The sequence below is a fragment of the Cervus canadensis genome, chromosome 5 (genome assembly GCF_019320065.1).
Source record: "Cervus canadensis isolate Bull #8, Minnesota chromosome 5, ASM1932006v1, whole genome shotgun sequence".
Classification (NCBI taxonomy): domain Eukaryota; kingdom Metazoa; phylum Chordata; class Mammalia; order Artiodactyla; family Cervidae; genus Cervus; species Cervus canadensis.
The window spans coordinates 101362521-101388181 of NC_057390.1; the positions used below are offsets into that span (position 1 = coordinate 101362521).

At 49.4% G+C, this 25661-nt stretch overlaps 2 protein-coding genes across 6 annotated transcripts in view; one reads left to right on the forward strand and one right to left on the reverse strand.

Annotated features, from left to right (window-relative positions):
* Positions 1–25661, reverse strand: part of LOC122442434 (patatin-like phospholipase domain-containing protein 7) — a 77994-nt gene that overhangs the window by 17826 nt on the left and 34507 nt on the right. For all 5 annotated transcript variants that reach the window (XM_043470282.1, XM_043470281.1, XM_043470280.1 and 2 more), the window contains exons 16-22: positions 13291–13368; positions 11476–11681; positions 10342–10473; positions 9678–9801; positions 9004–9117; positions 7815–7884; positions 4751–4900 (exon numbers count right to left, since the gene is read on the reverse strand). In XM_043470282.1, coding sequence (XP_043326217.1) covers positions 4751–4900; positions 7815–7884; positions 9004–9117; positions 9678–9801; positions 10342–10473; positions 11476–11681; positions 13291–13368 — 874 coding nt within the window. The remainder of the gene's footprint in view (positions 1–4750; positions 4901–7814; positions 7885–9003; positions 9118–9677; positions 9802–10341; positions 10474–11475; positions 11682–13290; positions 13369–25661) is intronic.
* On the forward strand, positions 18893–19689 carry LOC122442443 (ferritin light chain-like). Its single transcript, XM_043470309.1, has one exon. The coding sequence runs from the start codon at positions 19090–19092 to the stop codon at positions 19615–19617; it is 528 nt and encodes a 175-aa protein (XP_043326244.1). The 5' UTR covers positions 18893–19089; the 3' UTR covers positions 19618–19689.

Genomic DNA, 25661 nt, shown 5'->3' on the forward strand with positions numbered 1-25661 from the left:
TTCTGTTCACCTCTTGGAAGTAGAGGACAAGGCGGGACAGGCAGGCCGTGCCTGCTGCGGGAGCACGGAGGAGCCCCGCCTGAGGCCCTGGGGGCCGGGCTCTCTCTGACCCTCGGCGCACAGCTGCTCTAGGCCTCTGCCTGGACCCGAGGGTTCTGAGGAGGCCCTCGGGAAAATGTGCAGCCCCTAGGAGTGCTCTGGGCTCTCAAGGCGTTGGCTACAGCCCTGGCCAGTTAGGAATGTGGTGACCCGCTTGTGCCTGGGAGGGGTGTGCCTAAGGCCCAGGCCATGGACAGGACCAGGGTAGTGCATGGATACAGGGTGACTCCCAGGTACTCCAGAGCTGGCTCTGTGGGGGCTGCCCAGGCCTGGAGAGTCACTGTCAGCCTGGCTGTTACACAGCCTCTCCTCCAAACTGCGGAAGCCAGAGGAAGTGGCTGACACCCTGAAGCTGGAAGACAAGGCCATCGGCCTAGATTCTCTCTCTACAAACACCCTTCACAGACGTGATCACCTTTCAGCAAAGGAGCCCTCAGGGCAGGGTCCAATGGTTCTGAGCAAGGGCTCTGGGTCAGCGGAGGAGCCTACAGAAAAATGCATCCTGACTCTATTCATTTCATAATCAAAACCAATCCCCAACGGATCGTAAACTTGACAGATAATACCATAATATTTTTAAAAGAACCTCTTCATGACTTGGGGATAGGATGAAATTTATTCAATGAAATGCAAAAATCAGTAACAATATAGGAAAAAAATGATAAATAAATTGGTCCATATTAGAATTAACAACTTGCATTTGTCAAAGTTAGTGAACTAGATGTGTGCTGTCATGTCCAACTCTTTGCAACCCCATGGACGATAGCCCACCAGTCCATGGGATTCTCCAGGCAAGAATACTGGAGCGGGTTGCCATTTCCTTCTCCAGGGGATCTTCCTGACCCAGGGTTGGAATATGTGTCTCTTGTGTCTCCTGCACTGCAGGTGGATTCTTTACCACTGGTGCCACCTAGGAAGATTTGTCAAAAGACATCATTAAAAGAATAAAAAAGCAAGCCACAGAGGGAAAGATATCTGCATTTTCATCTGAAAAAAGCAACTGTATCCAGACTGCCCATTGACAAGGAAAAGACAACAGCCCCACCAAACAGTTGGCAACTTGACAGGCACTCAGAAGGAGGCATCCCAGTGGCCACAAGACAGACTTTTCAGCTGCCAGGAAATGCAGAGGCAAGCTAGACGGGACACTGCCTCACAGTCACAGACGCCCAGCAGCACAGCACAGCACACGCTCCCCCAGAAGAAACTGTGTGCCGGGCCACCACACGCTCCCCGTCTCCCCCAGAAGAGACTGTGTGCCGGGCCACCACACGCTCCCCGTCTCCCCCAGAAGAGACTGTGTGCCGGGCCACCACACGCTCCTCCTCTCCCCCAGAAGAGACTGTGTGCCGGGCCACCACACGCTCCCCGTCTCCCCCAGAAGAGACTGTGTGCCGGGCCACAGGTCTTCTGCTGTCATTCAGTCACTAAGCTGGGTCCAATTCTTTGCAATTCCATGGGTTGCAGCATGTCAGGCAGGCTCCCCCATCTTTCACTGTCTCCTGGAGTTTGCTCAAACTCATGCCCATTGAGCCAGTGATTCCATCCAACCATCTCATCCTCTGTCGCCCTCTTCTCTTCCTGACTTCAATCTTTCTCAGCATCAGGGTCTTTTCCAGTGAGTTGGCTCTTCCCATCAGGTGGTCAAAGTATTAGAGCTTCAACACCAGTCCTTCCAGTGAATATTCAGGGCTCCTTTCCTTTAGGTTTGACTGGTTTGATCTCCTTGCAGTCCAAGGGACTCTCGAGGGTCTTCTCCAGCATCACAATTTGAAAGCATCAATTCTTGAGCATTCAGCCTTCTTCATGGTCCAACTCTCACATCCATACATGACTACTGGAAAAACCATAGCTCTGCCTAGACGAATCTTTGTCAGAAAAGTGGTGTCTCTGCTTTTTAAAATGCTGTCTATGTTTGTCATAGCTTTTCTTCCAAGGAGCAAGCGTCTTTCAATTTCATGGCTGCAGTCACCATCTGCAGTGATTTTCGAGCCCAAGAAACTAAAGTCTGTCAGTGTTTCAACTTTTCCCCCGTTTACTTGCCGTGAAGTGATGGAATCATATGCCATGATCTTAGTTTTTTGAATATTGACTTTTCAGCCAGCTTTTTTACTCTCCTCTTTCACCCTTATCAAGAGGCTCTTTAGTTCCTCTTCACTTTCTGCCATTAGAGTGGTATCATCTGCATATCTGAGTTTGTTGATATTTCTCCTGGCAATCTTGATTCCAGCTTGTGGTTCATCCAGCCTGGCATTTCGCATGATGTGCTCTGCACATAAGTTAAATACGCAGGGTGAGAACACACAGCCTTGACTCACTCCTTCCCAATTTTGAACCAGTCAGTTGTTCCACATCCAGCTCTTCTAACTGTTGCTTCTTGAGCTGCATACAAGTTCCTCAGGACGCAGGTAAAGACTGGATTTACATAAAGTATCTTTTCTGATCACAATGGTATGAAAATGGAAAATTCACAAATATATGGAAATTAAATGCTTAAACAACCAATGAGTCAAAGAAATCACAAAGAAATGAGGAGATATCTTGAGACAAATGAAAACAAAAGCACAACATTCCAGAATGTACAGGACACAGCGAAAGCCCTGCTAGGAGGGAAGTTTATAGCTATAAATGCCTCCTCTGAGGAAGAAAGATCTCTGATCAACAGCTGGCTTTGTACCAAGTAACCAGAAGAATCTCAAACTAAACACAGACCCAGAGCTGCACTGGGGCTGTGCTCCAGGGCACAGGCTTTCCCCAGCTGCGGCGGGCAGGGACCACTCTCTGGTTGTGGGGCACAGGCTTCCCTGTGTGCAGCATGGGTTCTGTGGGACGCAGCCTGGAGAGGCTGCAGCACTGAGGTCCAAGCTTGGGCTTGGTAGTTGTGGCGCATGGACTGAGCTGCCTTGCAGCACGTGCAATCTTCCCGGACCAGGGAGGAACCTGTCACCCCTGCATTGGCAGGCTGATTCTTAACCACTGGACCACCAGGGAAAATCCTCTACCAAACATTTAAAGAAAAATTAATACCAGTCCTCCTCAAAGTCTTCCAAAATATTGACTCTGAGGGAACACTTCCTGACTCATTCCATGGGGCTAGCACCCGTACCCCCTTACCAAAGTCACAGTGGGACCAAGATACCACAAGAAACTACAGACGAGCAACCTTAGTGCAAAATCCTCCATGAAAGAGAAGCTGACCAAACTCAGCGGGGTAGTAAAAGGATTACACACCAGACCAAGTGGGATTTATTCCTGGAGTGCAAGAATGACTCAATTCATGAATATCAATCAGTGTAATAAATCACATTAACAGAACAATTGATGCAGAAAAAGCACTGACAAAATTTAACATCTTTTTATGATATAAACTCTCAACAAAATATGAAATGAAAGAAACCTTGCTAATGTATTAGAGGCCATCCATAAGAACCTGACAGCTAACACCCTACTCAAAGACAAAAGACTGAGAGCTTTTCCCCAAGACCAGGAACGAGGCAGGAGGCTGCTTCCTCCTCACATTGCTGGACATCACTGCCACCCAACGCCACCAACTGTTCAGTCCAGTCCCTGTCATGACCCCCAGTTTCTCGCAGAAATAGAAATTCACACGGACACACATGCAGTCCCATGAGTGCACCGCACGGACACCAATTTCCTCGTCTGGATGCTGTACTGTGGTTACATAACCAAGGGTGGGGGCTGGCATATGGCTCTCTCTTTACTATTTTTATAACTTGCTATGAATCTATAATTATTTCAAAATAAAAGTTTTTTTTTAAAGGGAACAAGCTATTATTATGAATCAGCACATCTGCACTGTACAACTGCAGGTCTTTTGAGCCCTGGACAGTCTGACCAGCCTCACTGAAAACGAATGGAGGTTTCCAGATCCAGAACATTTGTTATGAAACAGACCAAGACTAATGGAAATTAATGCTTTTTGTGATTTAAATTTTCACTTGGAGAATAACTTTTAAATATTGAATATTTATAATAGTAGCTCAATTTTGTAAATCATTTTTGTTTGGCATTTATTAAACACCTTCTATTACCCCTTGAAGCTATTAAAATAGCCCTGTCTCAGAAAATTGACTTGTTGTCTATTACTATGATCACTTATAATTATATAAAAACATATAAATAAAGTGTTAAGAATATGGAATGCTTTATGATTTGGAGGATTCCTAAGAATTCTCCAGAATTTCAGTTTCTTATTCTTGAGCCCCAAAACTTCACAGCTGTCAGGAGCGCAGAAGCATGACCTAAGCTGACTGACCACAACTGGGGGTGTTCCCACACTGTCAGCCAGCTGCCCAGCCGCTGCAGTGTTCTCCCCAAGTGCCGGGGCAGCTGCAGGCACCCATCCTAAGACGGGCTTCTGCTGGGGGCTCAGGAGCCTCTGTGGGTTCAGCTGGGAGGAGTGCAGCGTGACTCATACCAGCTCCTGTGGCGTCGGGTCTCCCCATCAAGACTGTCCGGAGGCTCCGTCTCACTGTGATGGTCCCCTCCCCAGCACTGCACCCCCCACACCCACCCAGGGTTATCAGCCTTGCAGGCAACGCTGAGCGCTCTTTCAGGAGAACCTGTAAGAATGAGAGGCAGGAGGAGGAGGGGGCCCAGGGGACCTCAGGTGGCCTTGGGCAGGGCTTACCGATAGCGCTGAGGGCGTGCTTGAGTTCCAGGGTGAAGGCGGTGAGGGGCACGTCCTCCGACACTGGCATGACGGCCACCGTGGAGAGGTTGCTGGCGGGGTTCCCCGAGTCCCACTTGCTGCCCACAGTATGGAACCTAAACTGGTGACCTGCAGAACACAGGGGTGTGTGCTAGCCTGAGGAGCTGGCTGCCGCTGGGACAGTCTCAGTGTCCCTGAATGTTTCCAGGTGATGGCATGGCCCCAGCAGCCTGCCGGGGGAATGGGCACCCGGGTCTGCCCTGGTCTCCACAACTAGAGCCCTGGCCTTCCCTGCTGAAAGCCAACCTCACCGCAGCACCCTTGCGTCTCATACACATCAGGACTGGCCCCACTGAAGGGCGCACGGGCACGGACTCAGAGAAGACCATGGGGCCCAGAGAAAATACAAAGAGGTGAAGGGTCGGCCAGGGGAGGACCCATCCTTTGACCGCACCCCGTCCTGGAGTTCTTCCACCACCTTCTCCACAGACAGTGAACAGCCTGGGTTTTGGACGATGACGCCTTTCTACTGTCTTGTCTGCATAGGTTTCCAGACCCAGGGCTGAGGCACAGAACCACCCACCAGAGGTCAGGGCTGGGTCCCCAGGACCACAGGCTCCCCCATTCTCTAGTAGTGAAGCCAGGAGGCCCCACAGCAGAAGCGATGGACCTGCAGGCACGTATGTCCACAAGGTTGTTACCCTCCATCAGTGCATCCCTGGCCGAAGCTTATTTCCAATCACAAAGTCCCTTCCTGGTGTGTGGCATCTCCTGCTTTCATGGAGGTGGCTGATGGGGCAGCCTCAACCTTCCTGCCGGCCACATCCCAGCCAGGCTCCAGTCTCCTGGGGCCCAGACACGCTGAGGGCTGTCTTCCTGGCTCCCCTGGCCAGCCGCGGTCATAACCCAGCTCCCGCACAGACCTCACCAGGCAGGCCATGGCCAGGGCCGTGCAGGAAGGCCCAGTTCTGTCCATTTCTGACTCTGCTGATCTTGTCCCTGCGGAGGAGGCTGGGTCCCCGCAAGGCTTGACCCAGAAGCCAGCGTGGGGGCTCAGGAGGCAGAGACAGGGCTCCCAAGAGCTAATCTGGGGCAGGGAAAGAGGAAGGAGGGCTGTGAGCCCACTGCCAGCTGCACGCAAGGCAGCGGAGGGCCTGTACCTGGCTTTGCTGAAGCTTCTCTGTGGGGAGTCCCTGCCTCTCTCTCTTTCCCAGTGACCTCTGACTTCAGAACCCTACATCTGCAGTAGGCCCAGAGGGGGAATCAGGCCCAGCTCCTGATAGCTTTCATTTAGCTTTTAAGAAAAGCTGTGAGAAGCTCTGGTTCTGGCCAAGGAGATGGAGCCGGCACACCCCACCTACCTGCGGCCACCAGCTACAAGGCGGCCCTGGACGCAGCTCTCAGGAGGCCCAGGGGAGCGCTGAGAGGAGGGCAAAATGGGCAGGGACCTCAGCCCGTGGGAAGACCACTCCACCAGCGCCACAGGGCTGGCAGTGTCACGCCCTGACCCAGCTACCGCCACGCGAGACCTTTCCTCCCCCTCCCTAGCGGTGCTGTCTCCCAGGAGACTTTCCAGGGCCCTCTGCCCTAAGCAAACCCTGCCTGGGCTGTAGACCCAGAGGATGGAGCCCCAGCTCTCCAAGACCAGCACTAGCAAGCAGAAGCAGCACCCTGTCCAGAGAGGAGCATATGGGGAACAGAGTCCCCTAAACCCTGGGTGAAGTCCTGGGCTCACCCCCAAGTAGCCCATGTGTGAGACTGGCCAGAACCACACAGCAGAGGCTCTGAGAACAGAAGGTGGTGGTGCACCCGCTGGCCTTCACACCGGCTCAGGGGAGCACACGAGTGCAGCAGACCAGCGCAGTGAGGCAGAGGCCTCGGGAACTAGGCTAGCACTCAGACGCAGCCAGGAAGAGGGCCAGGACGTGCTCTGAATACAAGCACACTCAGAATATGCAGGAGTAAGAGATTTAAATGGGATCCAGATCATCATAATACCCGGAATATGGGATACAATCCAAAATGACCTGGCATACCAAAAGCCAGGAAGATCTCAACTTGAACAGGAGAAGACAATTAATGAAGCCAAAAATGACAACAAGGCACAGAATCTGGAAGTCCCTGACAAGGTATTAAAACAGTGGTTCACAGCTAACCAGAAACAGCCATCATGGGTAGCCTTGAAGCAAATGTAGAAATAAAATAACTGAAACAAAAACCTCTCTGGGTGGGGTTAGAAGCAGAGTCAAGAAGACAGGAAAGAGCCAAAGACCTTGAAACAGATCAAAAGAAGCTACTTGATCTGAGCATCAGAGGAGAAAAACAGTTAAAACACAAGCAATGTCCCAGAGACTTTGGGGATGATAACAAAAGGTTTAACATCTGTGTCTGTGAGTTTCAAGAAAAGAAGAAAGAGTACAGGGCCAAGAGAGTATTTGAAGAAATAAAGGCTGAGACCTTCCCAAACGTTGTAAAAACATACATACATACATATATATAAAATAAACCTGCAGATTCAAGAAGATGAGCAAACCCCCAAACAAGACAAACTCAAAGGAATTCATGCCCAAACGTTCCAGAATCAAATTTCTAAACACTGAAGATGAGGGAAAATCTTGAACACAGTCAGACAGAAACAATGCACGCCTACTTGAGAGCAATTCGGTCTGGATTTCTCATTAGACACAATGGAGGTCAGAGGGAAGTGGCACAAAATGTTTAAAGTGCTGAAATAAAAGGGCTGTTAAGACAGAACGGCACATCCAGCAATATGTATCCTTCAGAACAAAAGCAATTTAAAGACAGCCTTTGATGCAGAAAAACTCAGAGAATTTAAGAACCATTGTTAAAGGAACTCCTTACACAGAAAGGAGAGGACACCAGGAGGAAGCCTGGAACACCAGGACGAGGGGATAGTTTCAAACACCGCGTCTGGCAGCTGAAAAAAAGTCCTAACTAACACTGTGTGAAGGGGTGCTTCAAGGTAAGCAGGGGCTCCCGGTGGGGTGGGCGGGGCTCCCAGGTGCCAGGCCTGGGCACGCACCTGCTGCAGCTCCCTGCTGGAGGCTGCCCAGGATCTTCTCACCCAAGAGGCGAATCAGTCGAGTCACAACCTGGGGGCAGAGAAAGAATAGAGACCTTAACCACACACTGTAAACCATAAAACCAAGCACCTTAGACCCGTGGTCTCAAAACTGCCTCGGCTGTAAACTGCTCCAGGCAGTGGATGGTGATGCGGCCACGGTCTGGTCACAGGCGGGTGGGCAGGCACATGGCCTGCGACCTTGCCCCGGCTGGCCACCCCCGTCTTCCCCAGGCAGGAAACACAGGACAAATGGGGAAGCCACAACACCCGAAGGCAGACCACGAGGGACCTCCACAGAGCCAAGGGTCATTGTATGGTGCTGAGTGCCGGCTCTGGCTAGACATGGGCTGGTATTATATGATGTCCAGGAAGAATTACCTTTTAAATACAATAATGCTATTTTGGCTATAGTAATTCTAATTTTTTTGAGTTGCAGACTCAAGTAAATAAAGTTGAAATGTCAAAATATGTATAATTTACTTCTAAATGCTTTTGCATGTGGATAAAGTGAGTTGAAAGTTTTTTAATTGCTACATTTTTCAAGATAGCAGAGGAGGTACTGTACAGGAAACCTGCTTTTCTGGCTCTTGCATGCTGTACAGAATCATTTTTGAAAAGAAAGGCTGTTGTCAGCTTACCCCAATCACACATATTTATTGCATTAATAGTTGATCTGCTATAACTACGGTACTAAAAGAAATGATCTGTTTTCTGTGTTATTTTTATCAAGTTTTGGTATTAAACTTTACATTAACTTCATAAATAAGCTGGGGGTTGCTTCATTTGTTCACACACGGGCTCACGGGGATGAATCAGGCCTGAGCCTTCAGAGGGTCCACTCCTGTGACTCTCCAGTAGCAGCCCTGCCTCTTCCTCCAAACCGCTAAGGTGCAGGCTCTCCATTTCCCTGTCTACACTCTCATGACTCAGAAGCAGGAAAGTGACATCAGAAAACCAGAAGCAGGGCAGGCTGCCCTCATTCCGCCTCCTGGCTGACTGCCGGGCACTGCAGTCCTGCCCTGAAGCCGGTGGGGACTGCTGCCTGGGGAAGCAGGGTCTGGCCCTCCTCCTGCAGCCTGCCTGATGGGAGCAGTCTTGGTCTTGACCCAGTTCTGGCATTCTGACTTCACAAATTCCCAGCCCTCACCTGCGGGTACTGGCGCTTGATGGAGTTCAGGGCTCCTTCCGGAAGCTTGGCCAGCTCTGAGTCCCGAATGGCATGCACTGTGGTCGCCCTGGCCTGGCGGGTGAGCGCCTCCACCTGGGGACGGGAGCTGGTGCTATGGCTACAGGCTGACCCCAGGGCCCGGAGGCAGGCCTGAGAGCAGGGTCCTAGTGCCACCATTAGAGCAGGAGGAAACGGGGCTCACCCAGCACCCTGCGCTGGGGAAGGAAGCATCAGCAAGAGCTGTGGGCCTGCCACCAGCAGCCCAGATAGGGCAGGGTCTCATCCTCCCCGCGAGGGCCTCGGGGTCTCAGAGGGACCATCCTCCCAGAGGTGGCTGCCGAACCCACCCTAGGCCTGCTCTCCTGGGAGGCGGCCTGTGGGAGGCAACTCCTGGGCTATTCTACCGCCTGTGCCTCTGCCCAGGTGGGCGCCCGAGGCGGGAAGGGAAAGGGTGTGAGGGGATGGGCGTCAGGTGTAGGGAGAGGGGCAGGGAAGGGAGGGGGCGAGGGAGGGGCGGGAAGGGGAGGGGACGCGGTGGGGGCGGGGCGGGGCGGGGCGGGAAGGGGGAAGGGCGGGGCGGAAAGGGTAGGGAGGAGGAGCGTGGGCGGGAAGGGGTGGGGTGGGGCGGGCAGGGGAGGGCGGGGCGGCCCTACCACGCCCACGAGGTCTCCGCGGCCGTACTCGCCAGCCAGGCGCTTCTTGCCATCGTCCTTCTGGATCACAGCGCGCAGGCGGCCGCTGAGCACGATGTAGGTGCAGTCGGACTTGTCTCCCTGCCTGCGGGACAGAGGCTGTGGGGGCGGGCGGGGCACCTGGCCGGAAGCCCTTGGCCGGAAGCCCTTGGCCACCAGGAGCAGCGAAACAGAAAAAGGAATCCATTCTTCTCACATTTATTTGTTTTGGAAAATCGTTATTTTCCATTAAAAAATATGTATACTAACATGTCAAGGGTTTATTGTGATTTTTAAATAAATGACTTTAAGTAATGATTTATCTTAATTTTTAAAACCGTGAAAACTGGTAGCTCCAAGCCAGGTCTGACCCAGCAAGCGTGGACGCCTGAATTCAGCCGTTAGGACACCGGCCTGAGGCTGCCCATCTGAGCCCGCACCTGGCACACACACACCTTCGTGGATGCTGTTTCCACGCAGCCCCGCTGGGCCCTGTGAAAGACTGTGCCGGTGACGAGGGAGCGCGTCTGAGCGCAGTGTGGGCACCGAAGCCAGGAGGCAGCATCGAGGCCTCTGCCTTTGTCACCCCCAAGGCATAGCAAAGCTGCCCTCCCCTCTGTGCCCGCGGCCAGAAGGCGGGCCTCACCTGTATATGGCACGCCCGGCCTCCACCTCCATCCAGTCGAGGGCGAAGTCGATCTGCCGCACGAAGGACGACACCCGCCTCACCACGGTGTGCGCCACGCTCAGGACCACAGCCGGCTGCTTCCGCATGATGCTGCCGGGCATCCCGGAGTCATTCCCTGCCCCAGCTCCCCGGCCAGTCCCGCCAGGCTCCACCCCTTCACTCCAGGCCGCAGGTGTCCCCCACCCCCACTTATCACGAGGCCCACTGAGCCAAGGGTGAGGCTGGAGCGCAGACCCCGGTCAGCTCCCCTGCCCCCTGAGTATGCCCAGTGGCCAGCGACCCTGGGAGGACTGTCGGAGCCCCTCCTCAGTGGTCATCACCACCCACAGTGTCCTGGTAGCACATGCCATGTGTAAGGACCCAGTCCTGGCAGTGGGTCAAAACCCCAATCCCCCAGGATGTGCCAGAAGACTAGAGCAGTGGGGATGCACAGGGGAGGGCATGGCTGAGGGTCAGTGGCAGAGACTGTGGAGGCTTGGAGCCCAGAAAGCCACTGGGTCCAGCAGAAATGTCAGCCACTGTCTCCTGATGCCAGTGTGAACCAGGCTGGGGGTGTGGAGCCAAGCGTGTGCCCGCTATGGTGTGGAGGCCTCTGGAGGGCAGCGCCGGGGGAGTGCTCAGCTCCTGGGCTGCAGTCTCCTGGCTGGACTGGGCCACAGAGAGTGCAGGGCCTGGGGGGCTCGGGACTGGGCCAACCAATGGGCAGATGAAGTCACCAGTCTCCGAGACGACTAAGGCAGGGGCAGGGGCAGGTCAGGGAAACGAAAAGTTCTGCTTTGGGTGACGTGTGGGAGCCCCGAGGATCCCAGGGGCTGGTAAGACAGCAGCCGACATGAGCCTCACCTCCAGAGGGAAGGGACTAGTGCACAGGGCCCCTCAGGACGTCAGCCAAGGCGCCACTGTGAGTGCACATACGCGGACGCCTACAGGGACACACGCAGACACACAAGTACACGCACACATATGCACACGGCACAGACACAATCGTAAGCAGGCCCCTGGGCCCATGTGGAGACGTGCACGCGCACTACAGACAAGCTCAGAGGGCCACAGGGGAGCCACGCAGGAGCAGTGGCCAGCAGGGGCACTCACTCGTAGAAGTGCGCCTTGGAGATGGACAGGAAGCTGCAGTCCCGGTTGGCCCTGATGGTGAAGATGAGGGGCTCACCCGTGAGCACCGCCAGCTGGCCCACCATCTCACCGGGCCGTGCCATGAACAGGAACGTGTCCTCCTCGCTGTCAATCTTCCGCTGGTACACATGCAGCAGCCCCGAGACCACGAAGAGGATACTCGTGTCCTGACAAAACACAGGCACTGGTGGAGCTGGCAGAGCTCCCGAGCCCGGGCCAGCAGTGGGCAGGCTGCTGCCCTACCTTCACCTGCATGGTTCACGTAACCGGCCCCAGGCCCAGACTCACTGGGAATGTCCTGTCACTCATCACCACCCAGCCCCGGAGGCACCTACACATCGAGTTGCTCCACACAAGCCTGCCAGCAGCTCAGCACTGCGCCGAGCGGAGACAGGAGCTCGACCCGAAAGCCTGCAGCACAGCCCCCGCCCCACCCCGCCCGGGCACGCAGCACACACTCTCAGGGCCCAGCGTTTGCCGATGTGCCTGTGAAGCCAGTCTGATGCAACCCCTGTCAGGACCCTTCCTCATCTGCTCACCCCACCCTGCAGGGCCCCTCTCCCTGATCAGAGCAGAAAAGGGTCAGCGTGTTAGAAATGGAAAAAATGAAAGCAGCCTGTGCCAGGCCCCACAGGGCTCCAGGGGCTGGGGGCAGGCGGAGGCAGCCCCAGCTCCAGCGCAGCCTCTTGGGGGTAGGGGGTGCTGGGTGCTGTGGAAGGCCCAGGACAGGCTTTCCCACAGGGCCCGATGGCCGGGGGCCAGAAGCCAGCTAGCAGCCCGCCTCCCTCAGGAAAAGGACAGGCCTTTCCCCTGTCTTGTCCCCAGAAAACAAGAGAAAGGACAGAGGGGAGGGGAAGAGGACCGGAGGGTCCCCACCATTCTGACTCTCCTTGCCCCCGGCCCAGCCCCGCAGGGCTGCTAGGTGGTCTGGCTCCTCAGCGCTGGCCTGGGTGGCCGTGCTCCAGGGAAAGCCCATACAGGAAGGGGACCCAGCTCGGCCTGCTCGCTCAGCAAGGAAGGCCCTTCTCAACACTGCTGCTCAACCAGCAGACTAAGGACTCCTGCTCCCAGCCGGTACAGGGCTGGGGAAGGTGGCCCTCACCACAGGAGGCCAGAGAGATGGTCTCTGCCGCCCAGCAGAGCAGGGCTCCAGGGATCAGAAACTGCATGCATCTGTGCTCACTCAGTCGCGTCTGACACTTTGCAGCCCATGGACTGTAGCCCGCCAAGCTCCTCTGTCCATAGGATTTTCCAGGCAAGAATACTGGAATGGTTGCCAATTCCTGCTCCAGGGGCTCTTCCCCACCCAGGGACTGAACCCAGATCTCTTGCATCTGCTGCACTGGCAGGCAGATTCTTTACTACTAGCATCACCTGGGAAGTCCCACATTCATTTATGAGAAATAAAATTATTTTTCATCTATATTAAGTTTGAGGACTGAGCAAACACAGTGCTTCCTCCTGTACCTGACTTCCTGAGTGAGACTGGTCACAGCAACATGCATGTGCAGGTAACACGCCCATGCTGGGCTGGACAAGGCCGCGCAGGAAGAGGGCGGGCTCACTGACCGTCAGCAGGTCTGCAGATGGCTGCACAGGCCGGAGGGCAAGAGCCCATCCGCGCTCAGCAACAGCGGACCGCACGTCGTGTGTCCACTGGGTCTAGAGGGCCACACTGAGGCTGCCTCCTCTGAGCTCTGCGCAGTGCCAGTCCTGGGTGGTCTGGGTGGTCTGGGTCCTGGGTGGACCACTCTCGCAGACTCTGCCTCCCCTCACCTGGTCTCCCTGCCTCAACACCACCGTGCCCCCTGCGACGTGGACAAGCGTCACCCGGCCATCTAACAGAGAAGGGTCCTAGGAACGGAAACACAGGGTCAGAACAGGGAGCAGAGAGAGACAAGCTTATGTGGAGGCTGCACATGGCCCCCCAGGCAGAGACACACAGTCACAGGGTATCGCCAGCCCTCGGAGGACCACGCGTGGAGACAGGCCTGGAGGATGCCACTGGCGACAAGCTGGTAACATTGGCACAGGACAGACACACTTCAGTGTGACACAGCAGAAAACAGAAATGCACACCAGCAGTACTGTGATGTCACGTAATGGAGAGAGGACATCACTGTTGCGAGAAAGGTGACTTGCTGACTGCATGGTGCAGGCCTGACTGGCAAGCGTCCTGGTCGGGTGCCCTTTTCCCTACTAGCTACACTGGGAGCTCTTCACAGCATACTCCTCACGGCATACCCAGGAGCACACCCAGGGTCTTGTGAGGAGAGAGACCTGGAAAGTGAGTGCCAAGGGTGTGGAAATACCAGCTGTGTTTACAGTTCACAGTGACAGTAGAACAGAAACAACAAGAAAATTCACTAGTCACCTCTGAAGAGATGTGCGTGAGTGCTAAGTCACTTCAGTTGTGTCCGACTCTTTGCAACCCTATGGACCATAGCCCGCCAGGCTCCTCTGTCTGTGGAATTCTCCAGGCAAGAATACTGGAGTGGGTTGCCATGCCCTCCTCCAGGAGATCTTCCCCACCCAGGGACTGAACCTGTATCTCTTACGTCTCTTGCATTGGCAGGTGGGTTCTTTACCACCAGCGCCCCCTGGGAAGAGGACAGGAACCTAAATCACTAGTCCCAGCCATGCAAAGCCAAGGTGGCAGGAGTCTAAGCCTGGGCATTGGGGCTGCCAGCCGACACCCACAGAAAAAGATGGATGCCACGCGCCTCCTGACCAAGAGCGAGACCTGCGCCCTGGTTCCCACACCACAGGGGGCGGGGGGCAGCCCAGCTGTCAGGCACAGGGACAGGGACGATGCAGTCCCTGGATAAAGGACGACAGGGGCTTTAGGGAAGAGGCCTGAGAGTCCACCAGCCCCCACCACTCGGCACCTTCAGGAGCAACCTGGACAGGAAAAGACTGAAGAACTGTCGCTGCATTTGGGGGCGGGGACAGGACACTGCGTTGTGTTTAAAAGCAGCCTGTGTCTTTTAGGGAGGAATACTGAAGCCGTAGCTAAACGGGATGCTGGGCGTGGCTGCCCAGGGAGGCCTAGTAGGGGCAGACAGGCGTGCGTGAGCTCATCGGCTCTGCAGGACGTCGGGTCCCCACCTTCCTCTCCTCTGCCACCTGTCTTGCACGTTCTCATAATAAAAGTTGGTTGTTTTTTGTTTTTCAAGAGAGACTGAAGAAACCAAGTGCCACCAGCAACATGTGGACTCATTCAGACCCTGACTCCACAGAACAGGAGGCCGGAGACGACGTGCTGTTTCTGGTCCAGCAAGGAGGGAGCTGGGAAGGTTCCACTCGTCCTAACAAGGGATGCTGAAAACCCTGAAATGTCAACAGCTCTCAGACCCACAAGAGAAGTGCTCACCTCTCCCTGTGGAGAGGTGGGGGTGCAGGAACGAAGCCCACAGAGGGAAACCTCCACGGCCCCAAGTGTGGAGGCTCAAGGAGCAAGCCTGAGACATGAAAACTCCAAGGACAGGCCACAGGCCCTCAGCCTTGTGAGATTCTCCTCCAGGTGCTCGACCAGGTTCCCCAGAAAACAGCAGAGCAAAATCGCCTCGGGCCTCCAGTAGGGGAGGGGAAAGGAACCACTGTGAACTGCTCAACAAGGCCTGCCCTCAGGGGAAACTGGTTAACCAGAGCCTCACCTGCCGGAGTTCATCTGAGCCTAACTGCCGGTGTGGGGGAGAGGAACACCAACTCCAGCCTACCCCCACCATCCTGTCTCCCTGAGAGATCAGGGGTAAAGCTGAGACACACAAGGGAAGGTCACAGCCCAGAAGCGCAGACACACTAAAGACTGAGACCTCATCTAGGCCCATATACCTCACCGCCTCATCACCAAAGGTCTGGGACATCATGTCTTCTACCAAGAAAAAATTACATGGCATACTAAAAGGAGAAAAAAAAAAATAATGTGAAGAGAAAGAACAAGCACCAGGATCAGACATGGCAAGGATGTTGGAATTATCCGACTGGAATTTAAAATAACTATGGTTAATATGCTAAGGCTCTAATGGAAACGGAGACAGCATTTAAAGACAGATGGGCACTGTCAGCAGAGAGATGAAAACTGTAAGGAAGAACAAAAGGAAATGCTAGAGGCAAAAAACACTGTAATACAAACGAAGGATGCTTCTTTTTTTTTTTTCCAAAGGATGCTTCTGATGAGCTTATTATCAGCCTTGATACAGCTGGGAAGAATCTGAGCTCGAAAATAATAACATCAACAGAAAGCTCCCAACAGAAAAGGAAACAGGAAAACGACTGATAAACACAGAACAGAACATGCAAGGGCCAGGGAGCAACTATAAAAGGTACAACATGCATAATGGGAATACCAGAAGGAAAAGAAAGAAACAGAAGAAATATCTGAAGCAATAATGAATGAAATTAGTGTCAGGCCAAACCACAGATCCAGGAAGCTCAGAGAACACCAACCAGGATAAACGTCAAAAAATGACACTAGGCATCTCATATTCAAACTACAGAAAACCAAAGATAAAAACAACCCTGGAGGAAGCCAGAGGTAGCACTTGATTTGCAGAGAAACAAAGATAAGACTTACTTCAGACTTCTCCGAAACCATGCAGGTAGGAAGAGAGCAGTAGAGTGTTGAGAGAAAAACCCATCAACATAGAAGTCTATGCCCTGTGAAAACTATTCTTCAAAGTGAAGGAAAAACAATGTTCTCAAAGAAACAAAAATTGAGGGAATGTGTCACCTGTAGACCTAGAAATGTTGGAAGAAGCTCCTTAGACAGAAGTTAAATGATGTAGGTCAGAAACTCTGATCTACATAATACAGAAGGAAGAACACTGGGAGAGGAAAAGTAAGGGTAAAATAAAAACTTGAATTGTTCTTAATCTCACAGGGAAGTTTGTTTAAAATAACATTAGCAACAATGCTTTAGATTATGTGGCTTATACAAACGTGAAGTGAATGCCATCAGTGATACGCACAGCGATGGGAGGGAGAGTCTGGGGTTATTTTGTTATTATAGGTACTCACACTACCCCCAGAGCAGTACAGTGTTTAAAAGGGAAACACTCTTTCTCGCTGCACGCTGCATACCTCTGACACCAAATCCTCCTCCAACTCCTCGGACACCAAGTGTCCCAGACTCAACTCTGACACTACCTGGATTTGTCACCAGACCCACAGGTCAAGGGCTCAGTCCCACAAGACTGCCCCCTCTTCAGACACCAACCGCAAGTAGAGGGTCCTCAGGCTGCCCACACTTCCGTCCAACCTGGCAACAAATCAGGAGTTCCCACAACTGTAATTTGCCAGAATGGCTCACATAACTCAGGAAAACACTTATCTTTACTAGTTCATTATAGAGTTGACCCTTGAACAACATGGCTTTGAAAGCATAGGTCCACTTACATGTGGATTTTTCCAAATAAATACATATACTACTACATGATCTGCGGTTGGTTGAATACTGTGGACACAGAGAACGTGAAAGTCACTTTTCCTTCTGGCATTCCCATTATGTATGTTGTACCTTTAATAGTCGCCCCATGGCCCTTACATGTTCTTATATGCAACTCTACTGCATGTTCTTAGCTAAGATCCCACAAGCCTCACAGTCAAAAAAGCAAAACATAAAACAAGAAATATTGTAACAAATTTAATAAAGACTTTAAAAAATGGTCCACATCCAAAAAAAAAAAAACTTTAAGAAAAACTAAATATTTCAAATCCTAAAAGATGATGCTGTAAAAGTGCTACACTCAATATGCCAGGAAATTTGGAAAACTCAGCAGTGGCCACAGGACTGGAAAAGGTCAGTTTTCATTCCAATCCCAAAGAAAGGCAATGCCAAAGAAAGCCTCAACTACAACCACAGACTGCACATCTCACATGCTATAGGTAATGCTCTCAAAATTAATCTCAAGCCAGGCTTACAACAATATGTGAACTGTGAACTTCCAGATGTTCAAGCTGGTTTTAGAAAAGGCAGAGGAATCAAAGATCAGATTGCCAACATCTGCTGGATCATTGAAAATGCAAGAGAGTTCCAGAAAAACATCTATTTCTGCTTTATTGACTATGCCAAAGCCTTTGACTGTGTGGATCACAATAAACTGTGGAAAATTCTGAAAGAGATGGGATACCAGACCACCTGACCTGCCTCTTGAGAAACCTGTATGCAGGTCAGGAAGCAACAGTTAGAACTGGACATGGAACAACAGACTGGTTCCAAATGGAGAAAGGAAGTACGGCGCTCAAGCGCTCCGTAATGTTGTCACGCGACTGCTTGTTTAAAACTTGTATACAGGTAACATCACAAGAAAACACGGGCTGGATGAAGCACAGCTGGATCAAAGATTGCCATTAAGAAATATCGATAACCTCAGATATGCAGCATGACACCACCCTTATGGCAGAAAGTGAAGAAAAACTAAAGAGCCTCTTGATGAAAGTGAAAGAGGAGAGTGAAAAAGTTGGCTTAAAACTCAACATTCAGAAACCTAAGATCATGGCACCTGGTCCCATCACTTCACGGCAAATAGATGGGGAAACAGTGGAAACAGTTGCAGACTTTATTTTTTTGAGCTCCAAAATCACTGCAGATGGTGACTGCAGTCATGAAACTAAAAGACGCTTGCTCCTTGGAAGAAAAGCTATGACCAACCTAGACAGTGTATTAAAAAGCAGAGGCATTACTTTGTCAACAAAGGTCCATCTAGTCAAAGCTATGGTTTTTCCAGTAGTTATGTATGGATGTGAGAGTTGGACTATAAAGAAAGCTGAGCACCAAAGAACTGATGCCTTTGAACTGTGGTGTTGGAGAAGACTCTTGAGAGTCCCCTGGACTGCAAGGAGATCCAACCAGTCCATCCTAATGGAAATCAGTCCTGAGTGTTCATTGGAAGGACTGATGTTGAAGCTGAAACTCCAATACTTTGGCGACCTGATGCAAAGAGCTGACTGATTGGAAAAGGCCCTGATTCTGGGAAAGATTGAAGGCAGGAGGAGAAGGAGATGATAGAGGATGAGATGGTTGGATGGCATCACCGACTCAATGGACATGAGTTTGAGTGAACTCCAGGTGTTGGTGGTGGACAGGGAGGCCTATCGTGCTGCAGTCCATGGGGTCACAAAGAGTCGGACATGACTGAGTGACTGAATTGAACTGAAATGGATAGGGGACACTTATCTGGTGGACCAGTGGCTAAGACTCTGCTCTCAATGCAGGGGGCTCAGTTCCATACCCTGGTAAGGGAACTAGATCCCACATGCTGCAACTAATAGTCCACACGCCCCAACCAAAGACACCAAGTGCCACAATGAAGATCGATGACCTTGCCACAACTAAGACCTGACACAGCCAAATACACAAATAAATTCAGAACAAGGAAGTGCGCTCGGCGGCCCCGCGGATCTGTCTCTTGCTTCAACAGTGCTTGGACGGAACAGACCCAGGGACGCCCCTTGCTCCAGCCTCCGACTACCCTCCAACCTTTTTTCCAGTCGCAACCTCCGGAGTCAGCCACTCAGCTGTCCGCGATCACCGGGACCAGCCACCATTTTTTAACTCCTTATTACCGACCAATCATGAGCTCCCGGATTCGTCAGAATTATTCTACCGAGGTGGAGGCCGCCGTCAACCGCCTGGTTAACATGCAACTGCGGGCCTCCTACACCTACCTCTCTCTGGGCTTTTATTTCGACCGCGACGATGTGGCTCTGGAGGGTGTGGGTCACTTTTTTCGCGAATTGGCCAAGGAGAAGCGCGAGGGCGCGGAGCGTCTCTTGAAACTGCAAAACCAGCGTGGTGGCCGCGCCCTCTTCCTGGACGTGCAGAAGCCATCTCAAGATGAGTGGGGTAAAACCCAGGACGCTATGGAAGCCGCCCTTCTCGTAGAGAAGAACCTGAATCAAGCCCTGTTGGATCTGCATGGCCTGGCTTCTGCCCGCGGAGACCCCCACATCTGTGATTTCCTGGAGAACCACTTCCTAGATGAGGAAGTGAAACTCATCAAGAAGATGGGTGACCACCTGACCAACCTCCGCAGGCTGGCTGGTCCCCAGGCTGGGTTGGGCGAGTATCTCTTCGAGAGGCTCACCCTTAAGCACGACTAGGAGCTTCTGGAGACCAGTGGCCTTTGAAGAACCCACCTAACATCAGGGCTGCCTGAAGCCCCTCTCTGCAGCTACTAGGCAGCTTTTTAACATCCTGGAGCCCTCTCTCAAGCCTTGGACCAAATGGAAACAATAAAGCTTTTTGCAGCATAAAAAAAAAAAAAAAAAAATTCAGAAAAAAAAAAAAAATTCAGAACAAAAAAAGCAGATGGGCAGGGAAAGATCCATCATGCTAACACTAATCAAAAGAAAGCAGGAGGAGCTATATTAACTTCAGACAGAGCATTCACACTTCAGAAAAGGAATATTATGGGGGATAAAGAAGGGCATTATATCAATATAATGATAAAGGAGTCAATTCTCCAAGAAGACGTAACAATCCAACGTTGTTGTTGTTGTTCAGTCGCTCAGTCGTGTCCGGCTGTTTCTGACCCCGTGGACGGCAGCACACCAGGCCTCCTCGTCCTTCACTCTCTCCCAGATTTTACTCAAATCCATGTCCATCGAGTCGGTGATGCCATCCAACCATCTCATCCTCTGTCATCCCCTTCTCCTCCTGCCTTCAATCTTTCCCAGCATCAGAAGTCTTTTCTAATGAGTCAGCTCTTCACATCAGGTTGCCCAAGTATTGGAGTTTCAGCTTCAGCATCAGTCCTTCCAATGAATATTCAAGACTGATTTCCTTTAGGATTGACTGGTTTGATCTCCTTGCAGTCCAAAGGACTCTCAAGTCTTCTCCAACATCACAGTTCAAAAGTGTCAGTCCTTCAGCACTCAGTCTTCTTTATGGCCCACCTCTCACATCCATATATGACCACTGGAAAAACCATAGCTTTGACTACACAGACCTTTGTTGACAAAGTAATGCCTCTGCTTTTTAATATGCTGTCTAGGTTTGTCATAGCTTTTCTTCCAAGGAGCAAGCATCTTTTGATTTCATGGCAGCAGTCACCATCTGCAGTGATTATGGAGCCCAAGAAAACAAAGTCTGTCACTACCTCCATTGTGTAACAATCCAATACATACTGCATAAATGCTTAACAACAGACCATCAAAGCACATGAGACAAAAACTGATAGAACTGTAAGGAAAAACAGATGAATCCACTATATAGCTGGAGACTTCAAAACCCTTCTATCAGAAACAGACAGATCCAGCAGACAGAAAATCTGTAAGAATATAGTTGAACTTAACATCATCATCAATCATCAGACTAACTCATGTGAAAACAGCAGACTATACAGTCTTCTCAAGCTCACAAGGAACATTCACCAACATAAACTACATTCTGGGCCACAAACCACCTCTTCACAAATTTAAAAGAACAGAAACCATACAATATCTGCTCCTAGGCTACAACAGAATTAAGGTAGCAATCAATTACAGAAAGATAGCTGGAAAATCCCCAATTACTTGGAGATTAAACAGCACACCTCTAAATAACACATGGGTCACAGACTAACTCTCAAGAGAAATTTAAAATATATTGAACTAAATGAAAATGAAATATAGCAAAAGTAATACTTAGAGGGAAATTTACAGCACTGACCACAAACCAGAAAAGAAGAAAGAGCTAACATCAATAATCTAAGCTTCCACCTTAGGAAACTAGAGAAAGAAAAGCAAATTAAATCTAAAGTAGGTAGGAAAAAAGAAATAATAAAAATGAGAGTAGCAATCAATGAAACTGCAAACAGGACATCAATAGAGGAAAATCAACAAAACTGAAAGCTAGTTCTTTGAAAAGATCAATAAAATTGATAAGCCTCAGACTTCCCTGGGAGTGTGAAGCCTCAAACTTCTAGTGACTAAGACTCCGCACTTGCAATGTAGGCAGTGCGGGCTTGATCCCTGACTGGAGAATTAAGATCCCACCTGCCAAGCGGTGCAACCAAAGAAAACTGACAAACCTCTATCTCAGCTAACCAATAAAAAAAGAGATTGGTAACAAATTATTAACATCATAAATAAAAGAGGTGCCATCACTACAGATGCCATGGAAATTAAAAGGATAGTAAAGGAATACTATAGCAACTCTATGCCCACAAAGTTGACCTCCTAGATTAAATCAGCCAATTCTTTGAAAGACACAATCTGCTAAAATTGACACAAGAAGAGAGAGACAACCTGAACAGGCCTATATTTATTAGGAAATTAAGCCAATAATTAATAACCTTCAAAACCAGAAAGCACTAGGCCCAGAAGGATTCACTGGTAGCTTCTACCAAATAGTCAAGGAAGAAATCATACCAATTCTCTGCAAACTCTTTCAGAAAACAGAAGCAGAAGGAATACTACTTAACTTATTCTATGAGGCCAGCATTTTCCTCACACAAAAACCAAAGACATTACAAGAAAAGAAAACCACAGATCAGTATCTCTCATGAACATAGATTTAAAAATTCTCAGCAAAGCATTTAGCACATTGAATCTAACAACATATAGAAAGAATTATACACAACAACCAAGGAGGATTTATCCCAGGTACACAAGGCTGGTCCAACGTCCAAAAACCAATTAACCCATCAACAGGCTAAAGAAGAAAAATCACATGATCCTATCAATAAATGCAGAAAAAGCATTTGACAAAATGGTGGCACCAGTGGTAAAGAACGCCCCTGCCAACGCAGGAGACATAAGAGACTCAGGTTCAACCTCTGGGTTGGGAAGATCCCCTGGAGGAGAGCATGGCAACCCACCCCAGTATTCTTGCCTGGAGAATCCCATGGACAGAGGAGCCTGGTGGGTTATAGTCCACAGGGTTGCACAGAGTCAGACACGACTGAAGCGACTGAGCAAGCACACACACAGTACTCATGCATGATAAGGACTCTCAGTAAACTATAACGGAGGAGAATTTCCTCAGCTGGATAAAGAATATCTACCAAAAAAACTACAGCTAACATCATACTCATTGGTGAGAAAATTAAAAGCCTTCCCACTAAAATCAGGTATAAGGCAAGGACGTCCTCTCTCATCACTCCTTATGAACATTATACAACATTTCTTGTAACACAAGAAAAGGAAATAAAAGGCATAAGGACTGGTGAGGAAGACATAAAACTGTTTTTCCTCATGGATGACGTGATTGTCTACAGGAAAAAATTTTAAAAAGAATCAACAACAAAAAATTCTTATAACTAATAAGCAATTTTAGCAAGGTTACAAGATGCAAAGTTAACACACAAAAGTCAATTGTTTCCCTATATACTAGCAATGGATAAGTGGAATTTGAGATTAAAAACACAATAACATTTGTATTAGCACACCTCAAAATGAAATAGTTAAGTATAAATCTAACAAAATATGTATAAGATCTCTATGAAAGAAAACTATAAAACTTCAATGAAAGAAGTCAAAGAATAACTAAATTATTGGAAAAATATTTTATGTTTACGGAAAAGAAGACTCAATATTGTCATGATATCAGTTCTTCCAACTTGATCTACAGATCAATGCCATCTCAGTCAAAATCACTGCAAGTTATTCTGTTGTTGTTGTTCAGTTGCGAAGTCATGTCCGACTCTGGGACCCCATGGACTGCACCATGCCAGGCTTCCCAGTTCTTCACTGTCTCCCAGAGTTTGCTCAAACTCATGTCCATTCAGTTGGTGATGCCATCCAACCATCTCATCCTCTATCACCCTCTTCTCCTCCTGCCCATGGACAGCAAGGAGATCAAACCAGTCAATCCTAAAGGAAATCAACTGTGAATATTCATTGGAAGGACTGATGCTGAAGCTGAAGTTCCAATGCCTAGACCACTTGATACAAAGAGCCAACTCACTGGAAAAGTTATACTGTGGATATTGACAAACTGATTGTAAGGTTTAAATGGAGAGGCAAAAGACCCAGAATAGTTAACACAATATTGAAGGAGAACAAAGTTGGAGGACTAACACTATCCAACTACAAGACTTACTATCGAGCTAGAGTTATCAAGACTGTGGGGTATTGGAGAAATGCTGACAAAGAGGTCAATGGAACAAAACACAGAACCCCAAAATAGACCCCAAAAAGTGCAGTCAAGTGATCTTTGATACAGGAACAAAGGCAACAGTTAAGTGGAGAAAAGAAAGCCTTGTTAACCAATGGTACTGGAAAAATTGGACATCCACATGCAAAAAATTAATCCAGACACAGACCTTTCACTCTTTTAAAAAAATTAACTCAAAATGGCTCATAGACCTAAATACAAAATGTGAAGCTATAAAAATCCTAGAAAGATGACCATAGGAGAAAATCTAAATGACCTGGGATTGTGTGATGGGCAACACATATATGACACCAAAGGCATGATCCATGAAAGAAAGAATTCATAAGCTGGACTTCATTAAAATTAAAAACTTCTGCTTGGTGAAAGACACTGTCAAGAGAATGAAAAGAAAACCACAGACTGGGAGAAAACATTTGCAAAAGACACATCTGATAAAGGACTTTTACCTAAAAATATAAAGAATACTTAAAACTCAACAATAAGAAAACAATATGTTTTAAAAAGGGGCCAAAGACCTTAACAGACCTCTCACCAAAGAAGAATCACAAATGGCAAATGAGCACATGGAAAGATTCTCCCCATCATGTGTCATCAGAGAGATGCAAATTCAAACAGTGAGATATTACTACACAGTTATTAGAATCAGCCAAGATCTGCAACACTGACAACACCAAACGCTGGTGAGGATGCGGACCAGCGGGGACACTCATTCACTGCTGGCAGGAACGTAAAAATGGTGCAGCCAGCTTGGAAGATGGTGTGGCCATTTCTTACAAAACTAAATATTTAATACACTCTTACCATATGATCCTGCCACCACATCCCCTTAGTATTTACCCAAATGAGTTTCAAACTTAGGTCTACATAGGCACATATCACAGCTTTATTCATGATTGCCTAAAGTTAGAAGGAAGCAAGATGTTCTCCAGTTGATGAATGGATAAATAACCTCTGGCCCCTCCAGACAATGGAATATTATTAAGCACAAAAAGAGACATGAACCATCAAGGTATGAAAAGACATGGAAGAAACCTGAATGCAAACTACTAAGTAAGAGACACTCATCTGAAAAGGTGACGTACTCCACACACTGTACACAGTATGACTCCAACTCTATGACACTCTGGAAAAGGCCAAACTATGGCATCAGTAAAGGGTCAGGAGTTGCTGGAGGCCGGGGAGGAAGATGAGCAGGAAAACATGGGGGCCGTTAGGGCAGTGAAGCTGCTCCGTATGAAGCTACAGCAGTGGGCACGTGTCGGCACAGTGTCCAAGCCCACAGAAGGCCCGACCCCAGAGTGAGCCCCACAGGAAGCTGTGGACTCTGGGCGATGACGTGTCCAGGCAGGCTCCCTAACTGTAACAGGTGTCCCGGCGGTGATTACAGAGGAAGTGGTGCGTGCTCTCCGAGGGGTAGCAGGGACACGGGAAACTTCTGCACCTTCCTCATTTTGTTGTAAACCTAAAACTGCTCTTCTCTAAAAAATAAAATCTGCTTTAAAAAAATTTTAATAGTGGAAAAAAAACATTACATGATGACAGCTGAGGAAACATGAACACTGGTTGAGTGTATTATGTTTTGAGACCTTTTCAACACTTGAATTGTGAGAATGATATTGTGGCTCTGTTTTGAAACAGGGCCCTTAACCTTTAGAGAGGGATGATGTGGAATGATACAGTGTCTGAAGTTTTCCAGGCAGAAGATAACTGGAGGAGGGGCTAGGAGCAAAGTCATAAAAAGACCACTGTGAGCAGAGGATTATTGGTTGGGTGACAGGTACATGGGGGTGCGTAAGGTTATTTCCACTACCTTTTTACATGCCTAAAGCTTTATATAATGAATAAGAACATAAAAAATAAATTCTGGATGTACCAATTATTGAATATGAAAATTAAAATAAGTTTGTTTAAAATTATTAAAATGAGACTCAAAAAATATCAACTAAAATAATCTGAAAATTTTACTGATGGATTAGACATAATAAATAAAATTTTAAGCGTAACTGAGGAATTCTGAAGTCCAGCTTCGGGACATCTGGTTGGCCCA